At 41.6% G+C, this 13939-nt stretch overlaps 1 protein-coding gene across 1 annotated transcript; it reads right to left on the bottom strand.

Annotated features, from left to right (window-relative positions):
* Window positions 1-248: 248 nt before the first annotated feature.
* On the bottom strand, window positions 249-13128 carry LOC139631066 (dysbindin). The gene is made up of 4 exons (XM_071495027.1): window positions 12939-13128; window positions 1427-1579; window positions 1197-1340; window positions 249-1113 (listed from the first exon to the last, which is right to left on the bottom strand). The coding sequence occupies exons 1-4, from the start codon at window positions 12979-12981 to the stop codon at window positions 854-856; spliced, it is 600 nt and encodes a 199-aa protein (XP_071351128.1). The 5' UTR covers window positions 12982-13128; the 3' UTR covers window positions 249-853.
* Window positions 13129-13939: the final 811 nt, after the last annotated feature.

Consider the following 13939-nt stretch of genomic DNA (forward strand, 5'->3'; position numbering starts at 1 on the left):
CAGTCTTTTCGCTTTTTCTACGTTTGATTCTTGTGATTCAGACACATAAGAGCTCTTACCACTCTGCAAATGTGAAATTGTTTTAAGGTTTTTTTTTTTTTAAGAGGCTGCCCTGCAGGTTGTTGTTGTGTCCTCCTTGTTTCCTCAGAAGCATCATTATCTACATTCTGTCTGGAAGTAGCTAAGCACTTCCTCATACTCAACGTAGCAGCGTAAGATAATCAGAAATTGTTTCATTGATTCTTAGGAACACAAGGATACATTTTTCCTTTATTGTTAAAACAAAGAAAACTTACTGGAGATTCAGTTTGTATTAAACCCAAAAAATCAACAATCTGCATTGGCAGTACAATTTCTCTCAAAAACAGAACATTTAAGATTTAAAAATCTTTAACAAAATTTAACTGAAGTCATCCAATTATTATTATTATTATTATTATTATTATTATTATTATTTATTCCTGTCGTTGCTTTACAGTCCTGAATGTGTTAATACTGTACAAAATTCATTATTTATCAACTACAAATCCTGTAAGGTGGTGACACAGGAACAAATCTTGTCCTTCAAACATGCCAAAACAGAAATGAAAACAGGTGAGAATTAATAGGAAATCTCCATAGGCATATTTACAGTTCATGGACCCCACATCTAAAACACACAGAACCCGTCCCACAACTCATTAATCAATGGAAAGGTTGAAAACAGTGATAAAAGCCAAAAGATAAGGGTGTGGAAGACAGTCATAGTTGACAGCCTCTTTCAGTAACTGGCATCACAAAGGCCACTCTTTGCCCCCAGCAGAGGTGCCAGCTATCGTGCTGCAAGTGGAGATGTATTGTGGGCGGCTGCGACCTAGGAAGATGATGGTGGAGTCTGAGTTTTCACCCTTTCTGTCTCTGCAGACGCAGCTCTCCTCTTGACTGTGCTGGTGTGTGTTTCCTCATCGTCCGATCCGACTACAGGAGTGTTGCCCCCATTGGCATTGGTGGTCTGGCTGTCGCAGGAGGAGTTTGAAGATGTGGAGGACATACGGGACTTGGCATCAAGACCCTCGAGGACATGTCGAAAGAGTCCGTTACTGATGACTTCCTCATTGTTGTTGTTTCCTTGAACTGTGAGTCAGATAAAAAATATTGTCAGGGATGCAATTTCGCTGTTAAAACACTTGTTATCCCTCTACTTCTGGTTTCCATACCTGGCAGCGGGGAGGTCAGCACTCCCTCTTCTCCTCCAGAGCTGAAGAAAACATCCAAAGCCTCCTGGTCTGAGATATCAATCAGCTCCATCTGATCCAGCAAGTCCACATTCACCTCCATAGACGAGATGCTGCCAATGGGGGCTGCAAGAAGAGAGGATGATAATAAATTATCTGCATCTTTTTGTGCATGTGCATGTGTTCACAGAAATGCCACTGGTCTAACTCACGTCTTTTGTAGTCTCTGATACAAAGGTGTGCTGATGACAGGTAGACGTCCACATCGTGCTGGAAGACCTCCTCGAAGAAACGCTGTCTCTCTCTCAGCTTGAGCTGCTGCGCTGCGTCCACATCCGGGAGCCTCTGGCCTCGCTCGCTCTCCGCTGGTAAAACACAACAGACGGACAGGGCATCAGATGCCAACTCAGGTAAGGTTTTACACCTGATACCTGGAGTCTGGAGGCCAGAGATCATGGAAGGCTGCATTACAGTCAGACACAGCACAAGGGGATTTCACAGACTAGTTTCCCAACTCTGGTGCGGTGTAATGTGGCATACATTGTAGTTTGAGGCCTATTTTACAGTCAAACAGGGACCAAAGGCTGGTAGCTAGAAAGAGGATGAGTTGATCTATGTATAAGGAGTTGGATTGATTTTTGGACTGTGCTGAGATGAAATATTGAAATAAAATGAAAAATCTAACACATAACTCACAATTAATAAAAACTATTGTTGATATTTTAACTGTAAACAATGGCATATGTTGAACTTTTACTCCTGTGGATTACAGTTCATTCCACTGACAAAGTGATAAAACAAACTGTTGATTTTATCAGAGCACTAATCAAACAAAGTGTCCAAACATCCCCACTGAACCATCATGTATGTTTTCTAAATCACTCCCAACCCAACTGTCAGGTCCTTTACTAAGTTAATCTTGTTTTGGGATAGCATGCAATCTCTTTTTACCCCTATCAGCATCATTGTAATAACACTGAGTGCAAGTCAAATGTGTGAGCCAAGTGGTGAACTGCAGCAGAGTGTGACTGCAGGAGGAATGAGGAGAGGGGAAATGCTGGTCTCAGTAAATACTGCAAATGTCAGCGACTATGAAATTAGGCTGAAGGAACAAGGTCTTTGCACATTATCTGAGAACAAACACAGAAACACGGGGGTCAATTAATCTGTGTCCTGGCTGTAGCTTTATATTTACCTTACAGATACAGATGTGAGAATTGCATGGGCGTAAGTTTTGTGAAACACTGGGGGTGTGTGACCGGTGGGGAACGATTTCTCACTGCCATGTTCAATGTGTATATTATGGAAGTGACAAGTAAATCTGATTCTGATTCTTATCTGGAAATATGTTGAAAACACAAAATTTATTCCCCAGGTGACGACTGAAAATATAATGTATTATAGGTTACAGTTAGGCTCTCAAATTCAAATGTCCCACACTGTCAACAAATCACAAGCTGCTGTTCTTTTGGCTGTCTTTGGACAGCTACTGCACAGCTAATGTTGCATTAGCTTGTCTGCTGATATCTTATGAGGTTGGCAAGCTTCTATGGGCAGACAACGTCACCTTAAGATTAGGTAACATACTAGTAACAAACACTCACTGAGTGCATTGCCTTCATTGCCTTATGTAGCTCAGTCATTAGAGCAATGCCTGAGCTTTGGGGAGCTGCTGCAACCTGCAGGTATAGGGATTGAGCTAATTGGATGAGGCTTTCAAGCCATGTCTAAACTGGGAGCAATGTAAAGATTATCTGGCCTGTGTTGAGAGCAGCAGTCAAAGCAGCTCTATAAATATACCACTGGGTGACAGAGAATAGAAAGACATCCAGCTCAGGATGTTTACAATACCAGGAAAAGAGAGGATACCAGGGATTCTCTTTTGTCTCTGACAAAAAGAGAAGAGATTCCCACTGGCACGATCTCTCACAGTGAACTAAATTTATAACTGCTGCAGTCAGGATAAATCTACTTTCACCTTTAGTCCAATATAATGTAGATGTTGCTTAAAAGCATCAACAGGTTGCCTTCTTCAGAGTGCTGCATCAGCACAGTCCTCGCCCTGAGTCACGCCCGGGCAATGTGTCTGTGGTGACGGCAGGACACGAGCCTGTCACTGCAGCTCTGCTCTGCCCTGTTTGACAGCTTGCCTCCTGGGCACAGGGACCTCACTGGCTCTGGGATCAGACAGCCAGACAACTTTGGGAGGAAGAGAGGAAGAGGACAACTCAAACCCCAGGGCTGGAGCGTCTGACAGCACCAACGGGCCCACAGTATGTGTGTATACACAGAACAAAGACGGGATCCCCTATAGACTGAAAATGTAAAAATTAACAAGCAGTTATGTGTTTGTTTCAAATGTTGGAGCTTTTAATTGATCTGTTGTCACATCTGAATGCTTATATCATCTCCATCACAGGTCTTTACCAGAGACAGAAAGCAGGTGTCACTATAAGCCCCCTGCAGGAGATGTGATAGTAGTGATTATGAAGTGAAGGAGTTTGATTGTGCAGTCAGTCACAGAGTACAACAGCTCTTTGCAGATGCAGTGGTACTGTAGTGAGATGGCAAGCAAGCTATTTCAAGTTGTCTGTCATATTTATGGCATTTTGTCGTTGTGTCATTACTGTCTTTGTGTAGATGTCTGAGGTTGTGAGTCTGTGATGCACTGCTCATTGCACTGATACACAAATTGTCTATAGAGTCTTAAGAAAGCAAAGGGAGCAGCGCTGACAAAGCAAGATGTCAGTCACAATCAGGAGCTGCCTGTTTGACATGTGCTTGAATGAAAAGAGATCCTGGTTTAATGTGACCTGCTGAGGGCATCATGTCAGACAAAATACTGCATTTTCTTACAAAAGGAGAGCAGACAGCTGGTAAATTGCGTGCTTGTGTGCCCTCTCCAAGAAAATGATGCTTTTCATTGTAAGTGACAGGTTTAAGCAAATTGCTTATGCAGGATTTTTTTTTCCTCACTCACTTAAACACTGATTGATCACATCATTGATTGTTTCTACTTAAAGGCCGGGGCCCGTGGAGAGCTAAAGGTTAGCTACAGATGCATATCCTCACATTGATTTTGCTTCCCTATCCAGTTCTTTTTTCCATTGAATCACCTTCATCAATACAGCTTCCCTAGACGCGGACGACCCTGGTGACCTCTGTTTAGTGCAACTACTCACACGGGAAAATCCTCTGTCACAAGAAAAGCCCGACCACAGTGTCCACTGCCGATGAGCTCACATGTCCAGTCTGCTACAGCCTGACCACAACCCGGAGTCTTTAGTTTCATACCACAAGAAGTCTGGAGGGTCTATGGCTGCTCAGGAGATGGAGAGATAAACAACCTGCAGGCATGAGCTTGACCTGATATTCTTTCTTTGGTTCTTTCTTTCTCTATATCTTTGTCTTGTCTATATCTTTTCTTCAGTCATTTATTCTGTCTCTGTCTTTCTTTGTCTTTCCCTCTTTCTCTCCTTTTTTCTTTATTTTTTTTGTCACTCAATGTTTCTGTTTTTTCCATCTGTTTCTGTCTTTCTTTCTTTGTCCCATTAGTCAGTGTCTTTTTCTGTCTCTGTTTCTTTCTTTCTTTCTTTCTTTCTTTCTTTCTTTCTTTCTTTCTTTCTCCGTCCTCTCCTTCTTTCTCTGAGAGCTCTGGGACTTGAGGAAGAAAAGGTCATAGATCAGGATTCAGGACCAGCTGGATGTGCAGAATGACTGGGACAGACAGAAAGATAGAGACAGATAGAGTGGGCCGGATGCGTCTGCGTGCCACTCTGCCTCCCCACATAAAGACAAACCCAAATCCTCCGCTCAGGGGGCAGAGAAAGAAAGAGCCCATTCAGAGCTGGACAAAAGCAGAGATGTAAGGGAGCAGGACTGGACTGCACGTCTTGGACATGATGCCGGTTACAGGAGATCTTTTTTGGATGTAGCAGAGGGAGCATACACTTGAACTCAGACCTTAAATTGATATGTAGAGCTAATTTAGCTTTAAAAGCAGATGAAAAACAGTCATCAGATTATTAAATAAAAGACATGGGTATAAAGTGTCTGTGTGTATTGTAAGGACTCCCAACAGCCTGCATTGCTGTAGGAATTTGATACATTTCTGTGAAAACTGGTCACAATGAGAGAGACTTCTCAGATGACCATTCACAGCTGTCAGCAGATATATGGTAACATCATCACATGATGATCCAGTGAGCATTCAGTGCTTTTACTGTCTTAAATATGACTGCAGTCCTACAGTCTTTTTCTAAACTGAACATATTTTAGTGTGGAAACCATGAATTAGGTCTCTCTGTGTATCTGTTTATTATCTGCATGTCATGTGCCTCTCTACCCTGCCACATTTTCAAGGACAGGACCCTGAAACACTGGTTTAAAAGCATCAACTGCACAAACAGCAGAGGCAACACATTGATCTGGAGGCTAAATGAAGGGATAGGGGGGCTTGGTGTCATCTGCAGGCTGCCATTAGCCCATCACTGTGCTAAATGAAAATGTGAGCTCACAGGCAGATTCCCCTGTGACAGGAAGGAGGGAAGGTCGGGGCAGCACAGAGCTAAGAAAAACTGCCTCTCTGCATGATCCAGTTGTTTTTGGTTGTCGGAGCAGCATGGTCAAGAACCCCTCAGTAAACAGTAGTTAAACAGAAACCCCAGTGGGAACCATCACTTCCTCCTCTGTTTGCTTGAAGAACAGTTTGCCAGTTTCATTCCATTCATCCGAGCTGAGCCTTTTTTTTTTTCTGAGAAGTGGTTTCCCTTCACAAATGGATGAGGTCATCCCTGTTTAAATGGCTCTGGTTGTGGTACATACTTCCATGTGTTGCAACAGCTATTTAGTTTTAAGTAGCAGACAGCCAGGGAAAAGCATTAAGCACTGTTGTGACAGTGGTTTGAGAAAAACAAATGTCATGACTTACTGCGTTTTCCCCGCTCTATGTAAACAACAGCTTCAGTATGGAGTACAAATAAGGACTTAAAATAAAACATAAATAAATACTGAATAAATAAATGAATATGCCAATAAATAAAATATCAGTATATAAATAAATGCGGAACTAATTACACGAAAGATTGAAATTATTTAAATTCAGACATTAATGATAAATGTGGACCTGAGTATGTAAAATATCTAAACAAAGGTTCAAATCAATACAGAAATAGATAATTAATTAGTGCACAAATACACCAATGTTTGTAATTAATTGGCACATAAACTAACAAGTGTCTTTATTTTATTCTTACATTATTTTACATATTTCCATAATTTATTCATGTATTTCCACATTTCTTTTTTCTCTAGTACAATAACATATCCACACCTAAATATAGAGAAGAAGATAAATGTAGATTTGTAGGAAAGTAGACATTTACTACATGTTCATCAATTCATTAGCAACATTAATTTATTTAATTGTGCATTTAATTATTATTATTATTATTTTAATTGTTATATACAAATATATATTTATGTATTATTTATTGATTGATTGATTGATGAACAGGTAATTCTTTGTCCCCCATAAATCAGAACTAGTGTAGCTCCTCTCTCTGTCTCTCTCAAACACGCCCTTGTGGTCGTATTGAATAGAGGAGGTACGATCACTTGCCGGCGATGTGGCTCCTACATGCCGGGACAGACCTTAAACACTGAGGTAACATTTGTTTGGGCTGAGGACGGCTGCCCTTTCCAGCCAGACACTTTGGTTTGTCAGAGGAGAGAGAATTTATTTCACATGGTTAAGTTCCCAACTTCAACAAGTGAGGGGTGGTGTGGAGGGTGGTTGGTAAAGGAGGGGCTGTAATCACAGAAAGGCAGCAAGATGAGAGAGGGAGAAAGGTCAGGGAGGACAGGAACATTTGCAGAAAGGCCAAACACGAGGAGGAGGATGTCTTAAAAAAATCTACAGTATGAAGGGAGAATGGTTAGCTAAAAGTGAGTCAACACAAGGCTATGGGTTGTGGAAACGGAGAGGATGGAGAGAGGGGATTCTGCACAAGCTCATTAGTTAAAGAGGATGTCTTGTTATTTTTACTGGAAGTGTCTTCCGTACCTTCCAGCACAACATTGACCTCAGCAGCAGCAGCAGGATGTTAACAGTCTACAGCTGGTCATTAGTGTATCAATGTCTAAGACTGTCACGGTAATTAATGGTGTCTGGGTGACTGGGTGGCTGCAGGTAGAAGCGTTATCCTGCTCTAACTGCATGAGCAGAGATGCAGCCATAAAGCTCAGAACAAATTTACCTCTTACATTAAAGAAAGATGATGTTTGAGTCATCTAGCGCTTCAACACATCCTGTTCAGCACATCCCGAAAATCTCTGTAATGTCACTCCTCCTGTTTCACACTTTTCTATTTCCCAGTGCCGGCAGTTTAAAAACCATAGCATTGCCTGCTTTTCTCCATTTGTCATTCTTCAAAACAGAAAATACCTTGAGCTGCGGTGGAACAGGCAGATAGCCATGCCTGTTGAACCAACAATAACATCTTTGTGGACTATGCAGTTGCTCTGTCTCACACTTTTATTTAGGTTTCTCTCGCTCTCTGTTTTCTTTCCAAAAGCTGCCATTTACTGGGCTCCAGTTGCAAGGACAGTGAATAATTTATGGCAGCTGTTGCTGTGTGTTTGTGTGTCTATCTGGTCTATATTTCAGTGCATGAATGTGTTGCTTTCATTTGCATATCAGATCTGACTGTTTACGCCGGGACAAAGCAGTGTCCAGCACCATCAGTCCAGTTTGTCGGAGCAACAATGACATCAGTGTTAACCCTTTCTTTCCTTCCCTTCCCTCCTGGATTACAAAGGATTGCTAACAATGGGACTGTTTGTAGGTCAGTGTCATGTCCTACTGCCCTCCATAAGCCCACAAGCAGACTGTCATGAGTTCTGATCAACACAATAGGCTTCACCAGCTGACAAAGTACAGACATTTACAAATCCTCTTATCCTGAATGTCCATTAATGAACGGTAGAATAAGGTTATAAACCATATTCAACAGCCAATAACACGGAAATCTGCCAGTGATATAGAATTAATGCATCAGTAAAGTGACACAGCCTAAGTAAACAGTGTTCATGAGTTTATTCTGCTTGTTAAAAGCAAAGAGTGTTGAGTGGTTGTCAGCAGACTGACAGAGGACAGAGCAACACAGTTAAGCTCAGAAAATCTCCTTGCTTTTTCTATCTGATAATTAAATCTGTAACCACACTCAAAAACATTGAATTATCCAGTGAAGGCTGAATATCCTCTGTGTCTAATGGTCAGGGTTGAGGCTCTCTCTCTCTGTGTCTGAGAGAGAGAGAGAGAGAGAGAGAGAGAGAGAGAGAAATGGTGAAACTGTTCTTTCCACCATTAAATCTTCACATGAGCTGACGTCTCTCATCGCAGCCACTTCAACATTCACACTGCTCTTTGTTCCTCCTGGAAAAGCTGCACTGCCTCTCCCAGTATTTGTGAGGGAGGTTTACAGCTATTTTCTCCTCAGAAGGGAGAGTCACTTTAAGCCATATTACAGCTCTATGTTGTCTTGTGTTTTTATGCATAACTATTAAGTTCAAGAATAATTTTAACAAGGGTTTTTGTTTCATTATGCTTTAAAATGTGGTTCTTTTCTCTTAATACTGCACTGTTACACAACTAAACTGAATTTCTTGTCTATTATTTGGTTATTTTCTATTTTATTCTACCTCAAGCCATTTTCCTCCTTCCCTCCAAAGGCTCGATCAGCCACACAGGTGTTTTCCCTTATTGGCTAATTAGACCTCTGTTCAGGTTGAAGCTGGGCGGGGCTATGCTGGAAACACATGAGGTCACTTAACCTCATCAACCAATGAAAAAGTTCTCAAGTGTAGTAAGGCAAAACTCAAAACACTTGCGTTGACTTGTCTTTGTGACTGAAGGGTGTTATCACATAAACTCTTCTTACCTTTATTTAGATGTATCTAAAGCTGTATTATCACCTTTTAAATTATTAAGTCGAACATGTTACATCTAGCAGATACAGAGCAACATTAGCGTTTATTTGAAGTCATGTTTTTGGTGGTTTTTGGTGAGTCACTCGCTCAGGCTCAACACTTCACTATTTCCAAGTTAACATACTCAAACTACCTGTTTGTCGACCAACAAGTAGATTACTGTCGTGTGACACAAGGAAAAGCAGGAACTCTCCTGAGCAAGTGTTTGGCTTTGAGCAATGATGTAAACAATCAATTAGCAAATGGATTACATTTTCTGTCAGTTAATTGACTGATCATTTCAGCTCTTGATGAGTGTAGTGAGAGTGAATTACAACAAGAAAGTTTTGGGCCATAAGACAAAACGATGACCTATGGACAACCTTTGGATTTATCCCTCTGAGTGACCTGTTTTGCTTGGTACTCAGTCATCTGAAGCTTTAATTTCCCACCTTCTTTTTCTTTGATCATCAGAGGTATTCGTTTCCTCCCAGCGATTTCAGCGCCAAAAAAACTCAAATCATAAATAGTTGAATTGTGTCACTTGTTTTACACATTTGGGAACAGTGTTCACATGATGAATTGCTGCTGTCTTTCTGTGTAGGGTCCTGAACACTCATTGTATGCCTGGAGGCGTTAGCTCTGTCTATAGATGATTCAGCTGAACAGTGAGTAGATGGATTTGTTAGAGAACTAATGAGAGGAGCTGGTCTGTGTCCCCCGGGGCTGCACTGCTAAGACTATTGAATTGATGGGAACCTTATTCAGCCATCCACGCAAGGCTGTTAAGTATAATCACACACATATAATTAACTTGAACTGCTGACATGCCACAAGGCATTGTTTGTAATGGAATAATGTATGCATTTGCACCGTGTGAGCTGTCCCCATATTGGTGAGCAATGATCCTGTTAGTATTCCTGTTATCTCTGAAAGAGCATTACAAAGTATTAACACTTCCTCTCCTTCAACAACAAAGACTGAACTGCTGGAAATTTGCATTTTGATCATGGCCAATGTCTATAGCTTTACTGAGAGAAAACTGTAGCCATCTGTATTTTTTCCCCAACACTAAACCCCACAAAAAGTGCAGCATTTGTGGTATCAAATTAGACAGTGCCACTGTTCATCAGCCACATCAAACACTCGACTATTTGAGAGTGAAATCGTGGGTTCAACCCAACTCAGCTCAGTCTGCTTATTGATGCGTGAGAATGATAATAGATGTACCATACATACAACTGTTCCCAGTGTTTTGTTTTAAGTTGCATCTTCAGATACATTGTGGAACATACAGTGATTTAATGATAGCTCCCTGTGCTGCCCACTTTATAAAACTATATGACACCATGGCTGACTGCAGACCAACTGATACATGCATCAAGTTGTAGTGGTTTAATTTGCCACTATAAACCAGTGGCAAATTAAACTTCACAGGTGCAGGCCACTCCAGAAATGTGGAAATACTGAGGTTGGAACAAATAAAGTTACATTTTCATTTACCTTGATCAGTTCTCAGTTTACTCCACCTGATCATCAGACTGAATGGATTTTTATTTCATTATTCAGCCTGATGTTGAGTTTGTGTTCTCTGACTTTGGTTCCGGACAGGTGGGTTTTTTTATTTTGTTTTCCCCAGCCAATCAGTAGTGAGTGATGTATGTAGTAGTGGTTGCTAGAAACAGTAAAAGTGAAATGCTTCTCTGAGTTGCAGGTAAGCAAACAGTATCTCTGTATGTAGAACTTGAATGACATTTCCAGTAGAGCTGAATGATATGCAAAAAAATCATATTGTGATTATTTTGGCAGATATTGTGATTGCAATATGAGTCACAATTTTCCCTGAAAATGAAAGAAAATGATGATGATGTGATTTTTGTTTGGGCTTGTATTGAACAAACATGTCCCCTTATGTCTGGAGAATATGATTTGTAGGCCAGGGCAACTCCATAGCACCACAACTAGCACCCCAACATTTAAGGTGCTAACAATGTACAACAGTGTTGTGTCACATTTAACCTTTATCAAAAATTGCAGCGCCTGCAGTCTGACATATTGCAATTTCGAGCCATAATTTACACATATCATCAGAGAAGCAGACTCTTGAGTTGTTATTTTCCAACAGCTTGGACTAAATGCTCTAAACTTCTTCAAACTGCCACAAGTAAAGTTCTGGTTGAGAAATAATGACGTAATAATGAAGAAATGACCCATCACCAAAAAATACTGAGTACACGACCTCGGTGTCTTCAATGCGGCCCTGCATGGGCACTCAAGAAGCAAATCAGGAGAATGAATGTGATCGTCAAACTCATCTATTCTGAAGAGATCGAGGTGGGGGAGGTAGAAAACACCCACATGTTTTGGCTTAACCTTCTTCAGGGTGTTCAGTTTGGTCCCATTTGTATCCATTCCCTCTCAGACATTAAGCTCCAGTGACTAGATTGCAGATACGTTCTGTGTGTATCCCTCAGAGTGTCATTAATTAAAGATACAGACAGTTCATGATATGGATTCTTACCCCTCTAATTTGCTCGTTAAACAGCATCTACCTCCTCAGTCTTATGTGGGTCACGTCCAAGGGGACTGAGCCAAGAATACATGGAGAGTAGAAACTATTCCTTTTACACCCAATAGCCTGCTGACTGTGACATGCTTTCAACAGCTGGTCAGTCCCTCACTCAGTGCGCCGATGCGCCTCTCTCACTGGCACATTCCCACAAGAATCAAAACGTGACAGGGTGGTCTATGGAGGCACCGAGGCTGGGAGCCAAGCAACAGGTGGGAGGCGTCTTCTGTGGACTCGCAGCCCTGATCCTTTTTAGCTTCATGAAATCACACACTGATCTCACCGGGACTAATTCAATTTCAGGTCCTATCTGGGTTGGTGTGTCTGCATGGAACAAGCTGCAGACCTCACTGCAGTCAGTCGACTCTGATGAGATCTGCAGGCACAATCCCATTAGAAATAAGAGATCTTTGTCTGGAGCTGTGCGGTGGCCCCAATCCAAGCCTGCCTCAGTGTGTGTGTGCGTGCGTGTGTGTGTGTGCGCGCATGTGTGTGGGAATGTATCCCTGTTCCTGAGCACAGAAAGTGTGACCTATTCACTTGGTATTAGCGAACATTACTCAGTGCGATGATTCAACATTCCTGTCTGATTTTTGGCTGGCACAGCACTTGGACCAGTCACTTCAGGCAACATCAACACAACGGCAGCTATTTAACACACTGGCTGAGCTGTCACACTTTAATGCTTCCACATTATGTCTCTCTCTCTCACACTCTCTCTCACACACACACACACACACAGCTTATGCCTCAGAGTGATGGAGCAGTAAATAAATTCAGTGTCTATCATAAATTAAGAGATTTCCAAGCCATGGTCAGAAAAGTGTTAATTTGGGCTTTTTCATCTCCTAGTTTACATTAATATCACTATCACTACCAAGCATTTCTGACATGTTAAAAGGGGCATATACTGCAGGAAAGGTGGGATATGTGTTTAGCCTCAACACAATTTGCAACTTGGGTGTTCTGCCTGAAATGTTCAGTCTGTGTGTGTGTGTGTGTGTGTGTGTACTCTACTTCTAACAGCCAAATATAGAGAAGAATCTCCTCCGCTCTAATTTTCTGCTCCACATCTGAATATGAAAACTGTGTTACTGGAGCAAACTTGTGGTCACATCTCAAAATATCCTCCTGAACGAAAGGATGAATTTCAGCACAAGGTTTAGAAGTTGTAATGAATTACTCACAGGGTAGGCGTTTGTTGTGCAGGTTGGATGACGAGGAGCTCATGTTGCTGGAGAATCGTGGGAATATAATAAATCAGTGTGTGATGGCCGGTCAGCCCTGTGAGAGTTCAGCAGAGAGGCTGCCGTTCATCTCCCACCCCCTCTTCTCACTGGAAACTGCTCCAAATTGACTGATGCTGACTGCTGCCCTGTCACTTCAGGCAACATCAACACAACGGCAGCTATTTAACACACTGGCTGAGCTGTCACACTTTAATGCTTCCACATTATGTCTCTCTCTCTCACACTCTCTCTCACACACACACACACACACAGCTTATGCCTCAGAGTGATGGAGCAGTAAATAAATTCAGTGTCTATCATAAATTAAGAGATTTCCAAGCCATGGTCAGAAAAGTGTTAATTTGGGCTTTTTCATCTCCTAGTTTACATTAATATCACTATCACTACCAAGCATTTCTGACATGTTAAAAGGGGCATATACTCTCCCACCCCCTCTTCTCACTGGAAACTGCTCCAAATTGACTGATGCTGACTGCTGCCCTGTCACTTCAGGCAACATCAACACAACGGCAGCTATTTAACACACTGGCTGAGCTGTCACACTTTAATGCTTCCACATTATGTCTCTCTCTCTCACACTCTCTCTCACACACACACACACACACAGCTTATGCCTCAGAGTGATGGAGCAGTAAATAAATTCAGTGTCTATCATAAATTAAGAGATTTCCAAGCCATGGTCAGAAAAGTGTTAATTTGGGCTTTTTCATCTCCTAGTTTACATTAATATCACTATCACTACCAAGCATTTCTGACATGTTAAAAGGGGCATATACTGCAGGAAAGGTGGGATATGTGTTTAGCCTCAACACAATTTGCAACTTGGGTGTTCTGCCTGAAATGTTCAGTCTGTGTGTGTGTGTGTGTGTGTGTGTACTCTACTTCTAACAGCCAAATATAGAGAAGAATCTCCTCCGCTCTAATTTTCTGCTCCACAT

The sequence above is a fragment of the Trachinotus anak genome, unplaced genomic scaffold, assembly GCF_046630095.1.
Source record: "Trachinotus anak isolate AG129_WGS33_773 ecotype Australia unplaced genomic scaffold, CSIRO_AGI_Tana_v1 ptg000013l, whole genome shotgun sequence".
NCBI lineage: Eukaryota > Metazoa > Chordata > Actinopteri > Carangiformes > Carangidae > Trachinotus > Trachinotus anak.

What these genes read in the sequence shown, in the direction of transcription:
- LOC139631066 (XM_071495027.1), bottom strand. Translation starts at nt 12,981, where the DNA reads ATGAGCTCCTCGTCATCCAACCTGCACAACAAACGCCTACCCT. An exon ending in TATCAGAGACTACAAAAGAC is followed by an intron (nt 1,341 to 1,426) that starts GTGAGTTAGACC and finishes CTCTTCTTGCAG; the next exon opens with CCCCCATTGGCAGCATCTCG. An exon ending in GCTGACCTCCCCGCTGCCAG is followed by an intron (nt 1,114 to 1,196) that starts GTATGGAAACCA and finishes TCTGACTCACAG; the next exon opens with TTCAAGGAAACAACAACAAT.